The sequence below is a fragment of the Apus apus genome, chromosome 3, assembly GCF_020740795.1.
Source record: "Apus apus isolate bApuApu2 chromosome 3, bApuApu2.pri.cur, whole genome shotgun sequence".
In the NCBI taxonomy this organism is placed as follows: domain Eukaryota; kingdom Metazoa; phylum Chordata; class Aves; order Apodiformes; family Apodidae; genus Apus; species Apus apus.
Genome location: NC_067284.1, coordinates 96,875,717 through 96,892,535, shown reverse-complemented (window position 1 = coordinate 96,892,535; position 16,819 = coordinate 96,875,717). Strand labels below are relative to the sequence as shown.

Below are 16,819 nucleotides of genomic sequence, written 5' to 3'. Positions count from 1 at the left end.
AGCAGATTCCTGCATAATTGCTGTCCTTCACCAGCATCTAATCATTCTACAACCCCTGCCACAACCACAAGTCCATCTCTTCTGTTTTATTTCTTGAAGCAGCCATGTGTTAATCAATGACCTTTACAGAGGAAACTTTGGGGTTTTCGGCTTTAATCTCTTTTGAAGAGCAGAGTGTTTAAATTAAATAATTTGATAAGGTTTTTAGAGCAGAGAAGGATACTTAAACTTGCACCATCATTATTAATATTAGCACCTCAATCAGCATGAGGGTTTCAACATACTAAGTCAATTACATATACAAAAAATCCTCACAGTAACAGTAATAATAAGGTATGACAGAGAATACAGGTATCTTCCAGATTAATTCTTACACCAGCCACATATCCAGTTACCACTGTTATACCACAAGGCAACCAGCTTGTTCTTATCTTCTGTCTTCTCTAATGATTCAACCTGGAAACATTTGTGAAGATGTGAAACAGAACAAAGCAGTCTACTAGTTCTTGTAGTTCATCCATAGCAATGATGTACAAAACAAATTCATCTGGAAGAAGTAAACATGTATCTTCTCCTATACCTTAAATAAATACCATATAGGAATTTATTAAATACTAAAAAGAAACTTGGTTAGAGCAAACAAGACCTACATTCTCAAAGAATGTCATAGTTCTGTAATTATGATTACCATAATCAATAATCACTGGGCATACAGAAAGAAAGAAGAGGTTTTCTGATTCTTAGTCTAGAAATTTGTCAGCATTTAGAAGTTCTTTTCCATCAAATGCAAATTTGATATCCAGCACTGCCACAATAAAGGTATGCACAATATTTACAGAATTTCAAAAGCCTGCTCTTGCAATATTTGATCAGAAATGTAAAAAGTTCACCATTCTAAAAGAAAAGCAATACATTACAACAAAAAAAGCTTGATGTCTTGCTATTGCTACTTATATTAGGTTTGCGATCATATTAGTTTCCATTGTTTGCTCTTTGATATTGTGATGCAGTCATGCTAAGAGGGGAACAGATAAACTTATTGTTCACTTGCTAATGCTGCTCACATGAAAACCAGCTAATTGCAACAAATACTCAAGTATCAAATAAAGGACATTCTGAATTTCTCTTATGTATTAACCTTATAATCTGCTAAAATATTGCTTGAACATAACCAACCTGGCTTGCATTTTCTTCAGAAAGTATTTCAGAATCTACAATCTGTTTAATTGATCATTAGATGGCTGCCTCCTCTTGGGACATAAAGAAAGGCACCTGGTCAAGAGAGGGAGTTCAGAGTAATCCCAAGGAGCAGGACTGAAGAACTAACTAGCAAGAAAAAGAGGCAATGGTTCAGAGAGGCAGCAGGGAACAGTGGTGTGGCTGAGGCTCCCTGGAGAAGGCTGTGTGATAGCCTCTATAAATTTAGGAAGAATTCTGAGAGAAAACTGGGGGAAACGGGCCACCATCTCAATCTGTAATACAGAAGATAGCCAATCTGTTTGACCCTGGGAGCTTCAGGCAAACGCAGGCAAGTGTCACTTGTACTCAGGCTGTGCTGGGTAAAATCTGCCACGGGCAATTCCATTAATTAAAGCTCATAAAACAGACCAGGAACATGTCAGTGCATGTGTGTGTCTTCAGGCACAGAAACAGTATGGATTTCTGCTTTTCATTTTCACAGGGAAATACATCACAACATGTACAACTCTGTTCATCTGCTTATTTAAACTGTGTAGCAAGGTATATGGCAAAGTCAAACCAACTTTATACCAGTGACTCCCTTCCTATAACCTAGTAAGTCTACCCATCAGGAGAACAGGGGATGTCATACATCCCCCTTTTTATATATGTGTTTAAAGCATTTTTTAAACTTAATATTGCAAAACTGAATTTGAGAACAAAACCTTCTCAACAGATTTACTCAGTATTTGTAAATTTAAGTAGCTAAACTGAAACAGTACTGGAGGACTGTGCAGCCTCTAGATAAGCCCAGTTGACACACACTTAATTTGAAATGCAATGTTAATAATTTACCAAGACATTTCTGTAAAATGGGCTAAATAAATTATGTATTTGGCATATGCACAATAATAATTGGAAAATATTTTTCATATAACTAGTTCAACTTTGGAAATGTTTTGGCAGTCAGAGCAAACTTGCAAAATAAGTCACAAACGAGGCCCCCATCTTGGTTTAAAATATCTCCTGATTGTGGAGCAACCTACACTCTGCCCTTACTGACACTGCTGTGTTTGAAGTGAGGTATGAGAACAAAATGTTCTTAAAAAGGACCTGTTGAAGTTTTTGATACAAGTTCACTCTCAGTCTCAGCTGAGTCTTCGAAAATTTTACACAGCTTGGTAAGAAGTATTTTCAGCAGTAAGTAAAATTTATGACCCTTGTGGTAATCAACATTTATCTTCCCTACAACAAATTCTTTCTCTTCCAGAGAACACTGTCAGCTATTTCTCATCCCCTAAGTATTTTGTCTACAACAAAATAAGAACACTTTATCTTTTAAAGTATATGGTGGTGGTCTCTTCAGAAAAAAAGTAGTGCAAGGGGTAGGGATGGAGGCGAAGTGTTATATTACATTTGAAACTTAATTGCACGAGGTTGCCTTTATGTTAAATACTTCTACAAACTCAGTCACACACAGCTCAGCTACATATTTGGCAGCCTAAGATTCTTCACTTTTTTTCTTTAGTTCTGGCCATCAGCTTTAACCACACTACTCTAATTCCTGTGGGAAATTTTCATTATGATTTTATGCTCCCTCTATGCTCCCATTATGCTCCCTTTCCACAGTTACTGCTCAAAGTACAAAGTAATAAGGAAAACTGCTACAGGAGGTCACTTCTTTCATCCATCCTTAGCAATGTACAAAAGCTCCTAATGGTGTGTTCTCCTGGAGCAATTAAATCCTTAAATCACATCCTTTTCCTTTCCAAATGACACCTAGGTTAATTTGGCAAGCACTTGACTTGCAACTTAACTCACATTCCTCATTTCAGCATCATTCCTGCTGCACAGACTTCCTCTATGGGTTGCCTACAGCAAAACAATACTTTTCTGCAAGAACCATCCTATTGCCTACAGCTTTTGGGGTGAGAGTCAACAGAATATTTATAGTTATGAAATACAAGTGTATAATACAGTGAAATAAGATAATCTAGGGTGTCTGGAAGCCAAGACACTCTACTTCCAGTTCCGTAAGAAAAAGAAAAATTAAAAAATAATGTCCTATCAATTAATTACAATTTATCATTAGAATTTTTAAAGAAACTAAGTAGAAGAATCCTCAGAAAAATTGCAATATCACATAAATATTATATTCATTGTTCCATTCTTGTGCCTCAGATATACTCATTAACTCTATTTGTTTACACTGCCTGAAAAAAATCTGTTGTTTATTTGTTTGTACAAGCACAGCAAAGACTACAACAATAAAAAGGAAAATATAAATTTGTAAGCATCATTGGAAGACATCTAAATCAGACACAATATTGTTGCTTCATTTCCAAATATTTTCAAGCTTTTAAAAAGCTTAAAATAACCTTAGAAAAACGTCCTTTTTAGGAAAGACTCCAACCACCGGAAGAAGTCTTACAAAGCATTTTTTTCTCATACAACTTCTATGAAAATTAATTTGAAATTTTGAGAAAGCAGTTGAAAACTAGACAAATGTGTACACCATGCAATTATGTACCTTACTAAGTTTTTCCATTTCTTGATAGTATCCTGTTGCCTTTTTCTGCTCCTTGGTCGCTTCTGAAACAAGCCTCATGATAGTTTCTCTACTAGCTTTGGACTCCATCTCATGAACAGTGATGGTTTCTTGAAGAGCAGCAACCTGATCTTTTAGAGTGAGATTTTCTTTACATATTTCGGAGACCTAGAGAAATAATTCAACCACTAGTAACTTTTTAAAAACACTTAATGTCATATTTTTATTCCAGTACACTGGCTCCTAATCATCCCAAGAAGGACCTGGTGTTTCTGGGGACCACTAAGTCACATTTACAATTGCAATCCACTGTTTCTTCCTGAAACAAATAGAAAAACAATTAAGGTGAGAACCATACTCCCACCAGAAACCCACATCTTAGTGGAATGTGTTTCAGATTTACTCCCACACAATCTCCATGATCTATTCAACAGGTGGTGAGCTACTGCATATTGGCACTTCAGATGAAGCAGGTCAGAAATGAAAACAGATCATGTAACTAACTTCATGCAAAAAGCAGACCATTTTAGTTTGGCTTGTTAAGATTTATGTGTCTCATTTGGAAGAAAAAACTGAAAGCTTCAATTCATGCTTGAATCTTCTTAGGCACAGGGAGATTTGAGTTAGTAACAGCTATTTCATAAACATATTCAAGTGCAGGGACAAATACCTGGTGGGCTGCTGTTCTGAGCAGCCAACACCTTGGAAAAAGTTGTTGTTTCCAGGAGGATTCTAGAGTTGTTTGGGTATGTTACGCTATTTCCAAGAAGTGGAACAGATGAGTGTGGGCACTTCAAAGAGCCCACAAAGAGCTTCAAAGGTAAAAAAAAAATGTACCCTGACTCCTATTGGCAAGATATTTATTAAGATTAAACCAGATCAATTCTGACTTAACACTATAACGTAGAAAAGAAGCTAAACAGACATGCCATGTCCCCAAACAGAAAATTAGTTGCTAAGTTTTCCTAATGCACAGTTTTCAGCACAAATTACATTTCCCAACTAGATTTATTACTACATTGTTAAAACATCAATGTCTACTTTTTTAAAACTCCAGTTATTTCCTTAACTTAGAGCATGCAAGAGTAATGCAAACATCTTTGCCTCTAATGACAACTAGCCAAGTTTTGTTAGAATATCTATTACAATTTCAACGTGCTTGCAATGTTATGAGGACAAGGACTGTAAAAACCACTGTGATACATACCTAGATAATCTTAACTTATTAAGTACTCTTTATAGTCAGAACTCTTGTAATAATATCAATATAATGATACAAAATATCCCAAAATACCTAGCATGCTCCCAAGTGAAGAAAAATAGGGATAGCAAAGACTAGATAGAACATGAGAACAATACATAAAATTAAGACAAATTGCCCTTCAGCAGCATCAATAAAGGTTAAAAGTGCCTACAATTTTCCTCTTCTAAACAGAGGCTCAGCATTTGGAACTTCAGAAATATTCTTAAAAGAAATAATAAAGTTTTATTATTAGCTTTCAGAAACACCACACAGTCATTTGCAACATTTTGTTAGAAGGCATAGTTAAGGCTTTTTTAGGTTATACCATTTCAGAGGCTTCTACTTGATGGTACATTGGCTCAGGAGAAGTGTTAAGATCTAGCATGCAGTTTACATGTCACCTAGTGACTCTCAGTGCTAATGTTTTCAGGAAAGCTTTCAATCAAGCATCTAATCGGGGTTGTACTTAGGAACTAGAGGTTGATAAAATATTCACACAGATAAGGCCAGACTGAGTTGACTGAGGTCTACTAGTGCTCAGCACTTTTGGAAATCAAACCAATATGAAAAAAAAAAAAATCTGTCTTAAATGAGAGCACTGTCTGCAAATATTATTTAACACAGACTTCTGTCTTTATCACTTGCTGTATTTCTTTGACAACCAAATAGTCTTCTATTAAATCTCTATACAGAAACCCTTGCCTACACATCATCACCTTTGACATTAAATGTTCCTGTGGTTGCTCTTTTTCTCTGACATCTGTGTCCAAGAATCCAGAAAGCTGTGTAAGGAGCTCTTCATACCTTCTGCTCATTTTAGAAGCTTGAGTCATGCTTTCTTCACGCTCATTCAAATATTTACTAATCAGACAGGAAAAAAAAAAACAACAAAAAACAAACAAACAAACAAAAAAACACCAAACATGTCAGGATGAATGTTTTCTGAAAAAGAATTCTAGGCAAAAGACATCCCAAGATTATTGCTAACTTCTGCATGCCACAAAATAAATAAGCTACATAGATTTCTGTATTTCTGTTATTTAATACATGTAACTGTTATTGTTTCCTTATGTGCAACTATTGCTTTTGGTTAGCACTTTAAAGAATCCTCCATGATCCCAACTTCATTCTCAGCACAAGATTTCAATAAAGCACAATAATGAGGTGATACCAAGAAAGAGGGCTCTCAAGATACTAGAAATTGGGTATACAAGCGAAAACCTAGAAAGCATAATGGTGAAGAGAGTGATCAAATTATAGTAAAAAATACGCTAAGAGCACATCCCTTCTCTCTCTAATAAAGTTGATGGTGCTGATCAACAAACTCCAGGGAAAGAGAAGCCACTCTAGTCTAATGGAAGTGCAGGACATCCAGGGTACCTGTGAAGGGAAGTTCACCAGCAGAAGCAAACAGACATGGGAGACACTACTTTGCTGTAGTCTTCTGCAGTGTAACCCTACACATGAACACAAGACAAGGAGGCAGAGAGGAAAAAAAAGCACTTCAGGCTAAAGAGATCCATTAAAAAATAAATAAATAAATAAATAAATAATGAAGGGACTACACCAAAAGTATGAAGAAAAGGCAGCTTTTTTCATCAGTTTCATCACTCTAAAAGGTGTCTGTCATGCATACACATATCCCTCATGAAATATGTTATCAGCCTTAACAGCAGGTATTGGTTTGTAAATGCTCTTTAAGAACAAATAAGCAAATACAAAAGCAGTCAGTTTGACTTGCTGGTGTAAATGTGGTTCTATCCCTCCCATTACCAGGGACAAAGACAAGTCACATAAACAAGTATTGCCACAGTCCACATAGGTAGCAAATGTATAGACCTGAATCTTGCTCACAATGCTGCCATACTGAGCATCACTAAGAATAAACAGATCAACAAAAATAGCCAACCAAATAAAGCTCAAAATAGTTATTAGCAAAATCCAAATATCAACTTTGATACCTCTCAGGTAACATCCATGAGAAAGGTACTCAGTTGTGAAAACACAGTGCAAGGGAAAACTATCGAGCTTCTAGTTTAGAAACAAGGTACTTCCTAAAGCAAGTTCTTCACAAAGATTTGAATACTAGAATGAAGCAAGATGTGAGATGTCACCAAACAGCTGTCTAGAGCAAATATTTTATTGAAAATCATTTGCTTATCAGAGCATAGCACTATCCTCAGTTTTCAAGGTGGGCATGCTAGCCATTTCTGGACTCATTCTTTTCCATTTCTGATTTCTTCTTCTCTAGAATGTGAACACAGTACATTAAATAGCTCTAAATCTCTTAGCAAAAGAGATGGCCCACAAAAAAAAATTAAGATGTTGCCTTAGGAGGGAGATCAGCAGTTGTCAATGCTGTTAAGAAGAAGAGAGAGGAAAAATAACAGAGGAATGAAAATCTTTAATTACTGCTCCAAACAGCACAATAATAGTTTCATGTACTACTATACAGCACACACTGTGAGCAGAAAGAGCTTTGTCTGGTGCAGCAGGCTCTGGCTCTCAGAAAACAAGCGCCTCACAGCTTTCTCACCTCCGGGCACCTTCCTCTCCTCTGCAGCCCCAGCAAAACTAAGCTGTGAGATGGCCACTAAACTGCTGTCCCGAGAAGGGGTATGTCAGAATTGAAAAGGTATGAGACTCCAGACATCCTATACATGCACACCAGTATGTTAGAATATTGTATGAGATTGACCACCCACCCTGCAAGCTGCTTTGTGGCTCTGAAAATACAAGGCACATCACACACAGAACCAGACCTGCTTTTAAAAGAAACAATCTGAAGCACAAAGCACATACTTGACAACTGTACGAATAACCTAATTACCTCCAGTAGGGCCATAAAGGTGTGAGTACCTAGAAAATAGGCAATCAGGTACAAAAAACTAGAACACAGCTCTTTTACAGCTTTGCTAGCTCTTCAGAACTAATGAGCAAAGAGAAGGGGAGGAAAAAGCATTAAAAAAAAAAAAAAAAGTTTTTCACAGTTCAGGCTCTAAAAACACCTTAGCAATAGACCTGATGAGTGGAAAAGCACCGTTTTCAATAGGAGAGGTGTACATTTTAGAAACCAGTCACAGAATTCAATAAACAGTTTTTACTATAATCCTAGGTAGAGAATGTAAATGTGCATTTCATGCCTACTGGCTTACTCTTCCCTTTTATTAGTGGATTTCAGTGAAAATCTTTCTTGAATACCTAATTAGGACTAGTCATAAGCTACTAAGGTGGCCAGACTGAGCGACTAAAGTTTATTAAGTCAATACAATGACTAGTATTAAGAGGCACACGTAACCATCAGCTGAGGATGAGAAAAGAGCTTTGAAAGCATACACTGTAGATTGATGACCAAACCAACGTATTTGTTCCTTCCAAAAGAGCAGACTCACTCTCCGTTTGTCCCTTCCCTTTTGCCAGCACTCCAGTGGTACACACCAGGTGCACACCAAAACAAGACCTGGGGTTGGTAAAGCTGGAAACTAAGCTGGAAATCAAGTAAAATTTTGCTCCCTTCTCTCTTGGAGCAGTTCCCTGGTCCTGATCACTATGCAGTAACACAAATGGCAGTGCTGACACAATGATCATGGGCAAAACAGAGCAGCTAGGATGGCACTGGAAGTGACAGTACAGATTTATGCCACATAAAATTGATCATATCACCGCAACAACTAGTATGAAACACAGTATTTTGGCAGTTTTCTCCCAGTGACAAGACAAACAGAATAGGTTTTTCTTCCTTTTTTTCTTCTTTTTTTCCCCCCAGGAAGGGGCATTTTAGATAATCTTAACAACCATTATCTCAGACACCGTGATATTTTCCAGGTTGCTAGGATGCATAATACACTTTTTGGTTTCACTGTCTCCTCACTTATTGGGATAATATCTATCATCTTTGGCAACCAAAATCAGCACTCTCCAGACAGGGCTTTTGGTAAATCAGCTGGTAACGTACAAGTGCAGTGCAATGGATTTCTCTAGGTTTTAAAATAACTTAATTATCCACTTCTAACCCATAAAGCCTGGAAGAGCTGTGCAAAATACTGATCTGAGAAACAGTGACATCTGGTGAACACTCACCTTGCTCTTAACGAGACAATATTGAGAGAGACAGGGGTATAAGCCTTGTAATGGTGCAGAAAAATCCATTATAAAAGTCTATAAGGTGTCTATTAATATAACTGACACTGATAATGTAATTTTAAAGTTCAGAATAATTTTCACACCAATCAGTTTTATTTGTGATCAACATTGTTGTCAGTCTCCATCCCTCAGACCTGAAATATTAGCAGTTACACATAATTGACAGATCAGTGCTCTGATAAACTATGCTAACTTATTAAAAGGCATTGCAAAAGAATTCAGATCTGCAGTAAAGTCTGTTCACCAACATATTTTTCCGCATTGACAACTCCACTATTCTGTCATCCCAAGTAAAAATTGTTTCTCATGTCATGTGAATCTTACTTAAGTTTAGCATTTCGCTCATGAAGGTCCTCCTTCAGCTCCGAGTTTTCCTTAAATGCTGCTTGAGCTCTTAGCTCAGCCTGGTTTTTAGAAGTGGCAAGCACACGTGCCTCTTCCTCCATCTCTTGAATTCGGGTTTGCAAAGACAGGAGGCGAGACATCTGTCTAGCATTGTTTTCCTTGTAGCTTTCAGCTTCAGTCTTCAGCTCTTGAAAAGAGGCTTCTTTAGAGACCATTCTGGACCTGAGTTCAAGAAGCTATAGATGAAAAGAAGACTCATAAGAAGAAGAAGATTCATTTTGCCCAGATTGAAATATGTGGCTGCACTATGAGTTTAGCAATGTGACAAGAATCAAATGTATCTGGATTTACACAAGAACAGCAAGACAGCTTTTTTTTAAAGAAGGGTAGGAGGAGGGACATCACCACCAAAAGTCAAGAATCTGTTCCAGAGATGGTGCTAGAGCTTTCCAACAGTTCAAAGAGTTGTTGTTTTTCTTTACTTTCCCCTCTCTTTATTAAAAATACCACTTTCCATTGAACTATTTCTGCTACAACCTTCTCTGAAAGACTGAGCTTGAGGCAGACACACCAAGCATATAAAATTTCAGTATGTTATTGTTATTTTGTTAAAAGCAAAAAGTAATTTAAAGTGACTTTTTTGTCCTAAGACTTAAGAAGTATTACGGCATGTTTCAGCTTTCCTGACATTTCCAATAATAAGCAGCAAGATATAATCCAAAGCATGTATCTCCTACCACATAAAATTGACAGGCAAATAATTAAGCCACAATTAACTGTCTCTTCATGATGTGTGCTACGGCTTTTAACTTGTAGCAAACATTTTAAGGGAATAAATATGTAAGACATTAATCTGCAATTCAGGACATGAGGAAATTCATGGCTCTGCCAGAGGCTTCCAGTGTGACCAAAACCAAGACACTCAGAGAAATTCCAGGATGCCAGAGAGCCAAATGAATGGCAACTGCCTTGGAAAAGAGAGGTCCTGCTTCTCCTGCTCCCAGTCACGCACGCCTGTCCTCTTCCTTGCACCAGCTCTGGTATTTGTCCAAATCCTCCACAAACAACTTAACTGACACAGCTGACAGAAAATAATTCACTTTCTCCAGAGGAGGAGGAGTAGGAAGGGGAGCTGGCCAGGACACAGAGAAAAGGCTAACGCTGAGGAGTCATGTAGGAGGATCACTCTTGCAGCAGCAGCACAATCTCTGATGAGCTTATGCTTCACCTGCAAGCACTGGTTTATCATACACTTTGGGGGTGACATAAAGCAGCACTGATTTTGAGAAAAGGAGCTCTGCCTTTTCTCAGGCTCACAGGCCTCATTTCAGCTCTCTGCCCTCTTCTTTGTGCTAGCAGAAGCACTTCCATGGCTTCAAGGTGAAATAAGATTGGTAAACTGATCCAACTAAAAACCAACTCAGAAGAGGCTTTGCTTTTCAATTGCATCATTCCCTAACAACACAGTGCACCATAAAACTGCATATACATCTGTGCCAACACAAGGGATGGGGCAGCGTGGGGAAGGAAATGAGCAGCTGAAGGAACAATAGGATTGCTTTGCTTGGCAGCTGGACCAAGCTATGGTAGCTTAAAGCATTCACAACCTTAAAATGTCTCTGTGGTTCAACTCCCCATCTGCAAAATGTGATATTTTTTCCTCTGTCCATTGTCTCTGTGGTCAGTTCCAATAACAGAAAAAGCAACAATAATCCCATATCATGAGTTTTACAAAGCACTCAGAACAGGGCTCTGACCTCAGCTGGGTCATGAAGGTCTTTATTAAGAAGAGCATGAACAGCTGCTTTCTTGACTATTTTTTGCTTTTGCAAGCACAGTGCTGAATGAACCTACAAATCAGTCATGCTGGCAATAAATCCATTAACCATTTCCAGTTATAAATTCTTTCTATAAGAACATGAGATTCTGTATGGCTTTTTAGAATCAAAATTTGAAGTACTGATCCCGAACACCCATTAAATGTAGGGGACCTCTGCAATAATTTCAGAATCAATTGGTCAAATTCAGGCTTTGATGATGGACACTCACCTCTGTAGTCCTGACTGGATACTGCTTTATCAACTGATTCTCTCTTAAGAACCACCATTCCCACAGCAGGGACAGCAGAAAAGGATGTGTGTGTGTTCTTCAGCCTCTCTAGTTACAACCAACCTCACTAGCTCAATCACAGCTTCACTGGTGATGAAAGCAAATTTGGGTAGCTGTAACTTGAATTAAGTGGAGGAATAGGTGAGGATGGGCAGTTACATCTTAACTCACCAGCAACTGGAGGACATCTATCAGAACTTTTATACAACCACAATTTAGAAATATTAACTTTCAGGTTTAATTACAAAAGATCGCATTTAGATTATGATTATTGAAATAATTTTTTTCAAATATAAGCTCATAATCAGTTCTTGAACACAGAAGCAAGCAGAATAAATACTGCATGGAAATTCTGTATTACAAGAAACAACAACCCTGTATCAAAAGCAAGAAGTTTTGGACTTTCTGCAAACTTTCTACTCTGTGCAGAAAATGACTGTAGACAATCCTTAGCCTTGGAGACAGATTTAGAAGTATTTTTAAGTGTACCTCTGACTTGGCACAATCATACTTCACTGAAAGTGCTGCGAGTTCACTTTGAGCAGTTTCAGCTGCAGCTCGATAGTGATTCATCTGCTCTCTAGTGACAGGAATATCCAAAAGAACGTGATCATGAGATTCCTGGGAAGACAGCATGAAAACAAAACCATTAGACACCAGTTTTTGAACATTTCTGCTTCAGTTCTTTTTTGCTTGATTAAGCTGCTCAAGGGTATCTATTCCAAATATGTTAAATTGCCAGAGTAACTGACCCTTACTGGAAAATAGGATAAACAGTGACTTCTCTACCAGTCACCACTTTCATCTGCAAACTCAGACTTCAACATCAGTGCTAAAGTGTATCTTCATGAAAGATATTCTCCCTTAAGAATCCCATAGCCTCCCACTATTTTCAGCTCAGGCTGTTTCCTGCAGTTCCAATGTATTTAGCAACATTCAAAAAGTCCTTCTTCTACAAACTTATCCAATCACTCCTTCAATCCACATAAACTTTAACCCAAAGAGAGTCTTCAGGTGTCTCTTATACAAATAATAATTTTGGATTTTATATTTCAGTTACATTGTACACCTCACCAATTTTATTTTGGAAGAAATGGTGAAAAAAACAATGGCAATCCATCTTCCCTGTGCCACTCACAATCTTGAAATTTCCATCACATCTCACCTCCACAGTCAGACATTCCTACCTGCTCCTTAAAGACACTTTTCAGCTTGCCCATTTATGCTTTTACTTCTAACCTGCCAAGGCTGAAGGTCCTTTCAAACTCCTTCACTTGGACATAACTTCAGCTTTCTGACTGACACCTTCTCATTCTCAGCAACCATCATACTGACTTCCTTCACCCTTTTTCAAGCACATCTCATAGACAGCAAGCACTAGCCTTGTGCTTCTATTACAATCTCCTTCACACCACTTGCACAGCTCTTTTGGCTGTGCCTTTTAGACTCTTTTTAGTAAGCTCTCTCATTTTTGTGTGGTTCTGCTCTTCTACACTAGAGCAGAAATGTGGTGGGTTTCTTTGCCTTTGTTGCTTAAATCTTTCAAAATGAAAATTCAGACCTGAGGTTCTGATAGGAGTTTCATTAGAACATTTTTTTTTCAATCAATAGTGACTAAAAAATGACAAAATTTAACATCTTCAGAACAAAGCTTTGTTTAGATGTTGTTGAGAGCACACATGACGGAGGACAGAACAGAAGAGTTTTATTCCATCAGCTCCCACAAGGAGCCAACAAAACTGCAATCCCAGTGTATTTAGGCATACATTACAAAATGCAAATTTCCCCCAGCTCATGACTGCTGTTGAAACAAGGTATTCCAACGGAGACAGAGACAAAATATCTTCACTTCATGCACTTCTACATCAGTACTGGTTTCCAGGCCAAGAAAAATTATTAGTTCATCTCCCATCCATTCCAAATAGAAAAAAAAGATTAACAGCTTTCTAAATAGGTGAACATCTAGTAAAATAAGCTTCTACCAAGAAAAGCACACAGAAATCCCCAGAGAATAAGGCAAAACTACTAGTTTGGACCACAGCAGAATATAAATTACCTTGGATTGGTTTCTATAATATTGTCAACTCTTTTCTCTAATCTTTCTTCAATGCACTATTATACATTGGATTAGATCCATCAAACTTAATCACATTAATCTCGCTCAAAGAAACTCAGCTGTGCTCTTCCATAAAGGAGTTGCCGCTTTCATCAAGCCAGACTGATACATGTGGTACAGCCCAGGGCCATGTACAATGCAGCACACAATTTCTTAGATAAAACGGCTGCTAATTTTCTCAACACTTTATCACCACTCTGAGGGAGTAAGAGAAGGCATGTCCATCTCTTTGCTACTTTTTCTTCCTTTCTCCTTTACTCCACTTGTTTCACATTGTACAACCACATGAAAACCTTTGATGTAGAGGGTTTTGGTTTGTTCTGTAATACCCTGGAGATCCAACACCACGGCTGAAGCTTGCAAGCAGTAACATTGTGTATGCTATTTCGATACGTTATTACATTTTTATTACTGTATTGATGCATTTTCTTTTTCTTCCTTAAATAAACACAACTACTTCTCAATTCTACAGAAAGAATACATCTCTAAACTAATGAAATAATATTTCAGTGCATAGCTGAAGAAAGAAGACCATGTCCTGTACAGCAGTAAAAGCTACATAAGAAAACTCTTTCCAGCTGGAACTTCTGAAACCCACATTCATCACAGAAATCTAGATTTTAAAACCATGAGCACTTTAAAGATGCAGATACACGTCTAGAAGGATTTAGAAGAAATTTAAATGAAGCCAGGTGCAAAAGTCAATGGGAATTACCATTTCACTAATTTACAGCCTAAGGGAGATTTACACAAGCAGATCTCTGCATCCTCACTGCCTTAGTAAATACAAAGCTAATCATACATGGTTACACCACGCTAGGAAGGTTGGTATAATTATCAAACTTTTGGCAGGGAATATGCATGCTTTAATATTTAAGTAAATAGTTTTCTATGTTTAGCTAGAAGCTATTTGCAAGCCTGATCATTAATCATACCTATAACAATGCAATTAATTGGGCATGACTCTACTACAGGGGTAAAATTTATGATGCAGGTGTGGCACAGTCTATCTCTGGAAAAATTCAGATTTTTAATGTCTCATGAATTCTGTGTCATTTGTATTGATTACTGTTAAGGGAACAGAATGAATAAAAGGTTAAAAGAATAAGAGGCAGCAGACAGGAGAAGCCATCAAATATAATCACTCATTCAGCTCTGCATAGCCTGGGCTTGGGGTGTTTCTCTCATTCACACTAAAACTTCTCTGATCCCTTTCCCCTTACCTGCAAGAACATGAAGTTTTCATTTCCTTTCAAATGCTAAACAGAAGCTAAACCTATATTTGCAATACTTAAAAAGTTTTGTGTCCTTGGACCTTTGTCTTTATTAGTCACAGATGTTCTATAGGAGACCAAGAACATAAGGTCATTGTTGTTATTGTGGGGGTTTTTTTACCAAATCATCATTTTCACCTCCATGGAATCCAGGCTGGAGCTGACAAACTCCACACATAATCTCCTAACTGTTTCATCTGCATCTTTTGTTCTCCTCAGATTTTGAAGTAACTATCAAGCATTTTTACCTATGTATTTGAACAGAACTTAGCACACTGGCTGGACTCAGTGAGCTATTCAAGAATTTCAATAAATGTCATAACAGTTCATATTCTGACCAAAAATGAATAGATAAATAAATAAATAAAATACCTTCTAGATATGTAACATTTCTTCCTAACACAAATGAATATTCATGGATGTATGTGCAGAAAAAAAAATAACTAATTTCTGAAAATACAATGCAGCAGCACCGTTGGTTATTATTTGCTGCAATGAGAAGGAAAATGACACCCAGCATGAAGTACTGGGAAGAACACACAGTTGAAAAATTTCTATACAGAATTCATCTCCCTAAGAAATCTCAACAAAATGTTAGTCCTCGATCTTGCTACTGGATCCCTGAGAGGCTAAGGTGCCCTTCAAGACAATGGGGATGAAGAAGGGACTACAGAAACTTTTTGGAAACTCCAGGAAACTTGAGAAAGGTCCCTTCCAACAAAAAACAGTCTGTGATTCCATGATTTTGTATGGTCTGAACTATTGGAAAAGGGAGCTTAAACATTATGCTTTGATTGTAACTAACTACCACTAGAGAATATTTCTTGCCATCCAGAAGCTGACTAGCTTAATTTTCTGATTAAACAATCAAAACATGTTCTAAAAAGGCCATTTCTAAAACTGTTGTGTATAAGTTGATTTTAAAAGAAAATAAAATTCTACTTCAGCATGTAGGGAATATTCGAATTTTAGCTTCTTTTGCAAAACAAGTGATCCTAGAATTAAGAAAGAAAAGCTTTAGAATATTATTTTTCATAAGATCTGCAGGATAAAAAGCAAATCTTTATATAAATAACTACAAGCTACATGCAAATCAGGCACAGGACAGTTTTTAGCAATTCATTTCTGAGTCAAACAGAGGGAAGGCAGGTAGCACTTGGCTGCTGCAGATTTTGCTTGGTAGCAGGAGTGAGGCACCCAGCCAGCTGGCACACACATCACTTCAGAATAACCACAGCAGCTACACACACCAATAACTGTGAGAAAGGTGAGCCACTGTTACACAGCAAGTCAGATTTTGTTCATTCATGTGAAAACAGACGAAGACGAATTGGAGTAATTTAGGGGAAAAAAACAGCAACAACAACAAAAACAACCCTGTTCACAAATTAACCATCTTGTGTGTATATGCTGGGTAAGGCTGACTTCTTTCTGGGTAATACTTTGTGCAGCTTGCTTACCAGAGATCTCAAAATGTTTGTATCGATAATGATATTGATAATAGCAATTTGAAAACTTGCAAATAATATTTCAAAACCATTTCAGTTTAGTCAGTTTCTCTTTCACATTATAAAACGCCAGAAATACCCAATTACTTTTGACCACTTCCCACTCAGAGTCCTGCTCTTTCCCCGCTCTGATTTCTGCACGTAACTAGGCATAACTCATTGCTTGCAGTTTGTGAATGCAATTATGAAAAGTTCTTTTTGTTGTTGTTCTATGCCTGTGGAGTTTTTACGCAGTCGTGCACTGTTCCAGAAACATGTAAAACTGAGTGTTCCAAACAGCTCAAATAAATTACCCAAGAGATGTTCTGAATTCCTTTCAGAAGGGTACTGCTTAGCTCTGCTCTCCTCCCTTTG

The 16,819-nt window shown here is 37.4% G+C and overlaps 1 protein-coding gene across 2 annotated transcripts in view; it reads right to left on the bottom strand.

Moving 5' to 3' along the window:
• The window catches only part of LOC127383229 (coiled-coil domain-containing protein 170-like), a 53,452-nt gene that overhangs the window by 19,516 nt on the left and 17,117 nt on the right, over nt 1-16,819 (bottom strand). The window contains exons 6-9 of one of the 2 annotated variants that reach the window (XM_051615802.1): nt 12,057-12,188; nt 9,438-9,694; nt 5,687-5,831; nt 3,710-3,895 (exon numbers count right to left, since the gene is read on the bottom strand). In XM_051615802.1, the coding sequence (XP_051471762.1) occupies nt 3,710-3,895; nt 5,687-5,831; nt 9,438-9,694; nt 12,057-12,188 (720 nt within the window). Of the gene's footprint in view, nt 1-3,709; nt 3,896-5,686; nt 5,832-9,437; nt 9,695-12,056; nt 12,417-16,819 lie in introns of those variants that run through there. The other variant, XM_051615801.1, reaches the window with a different exon arrangement.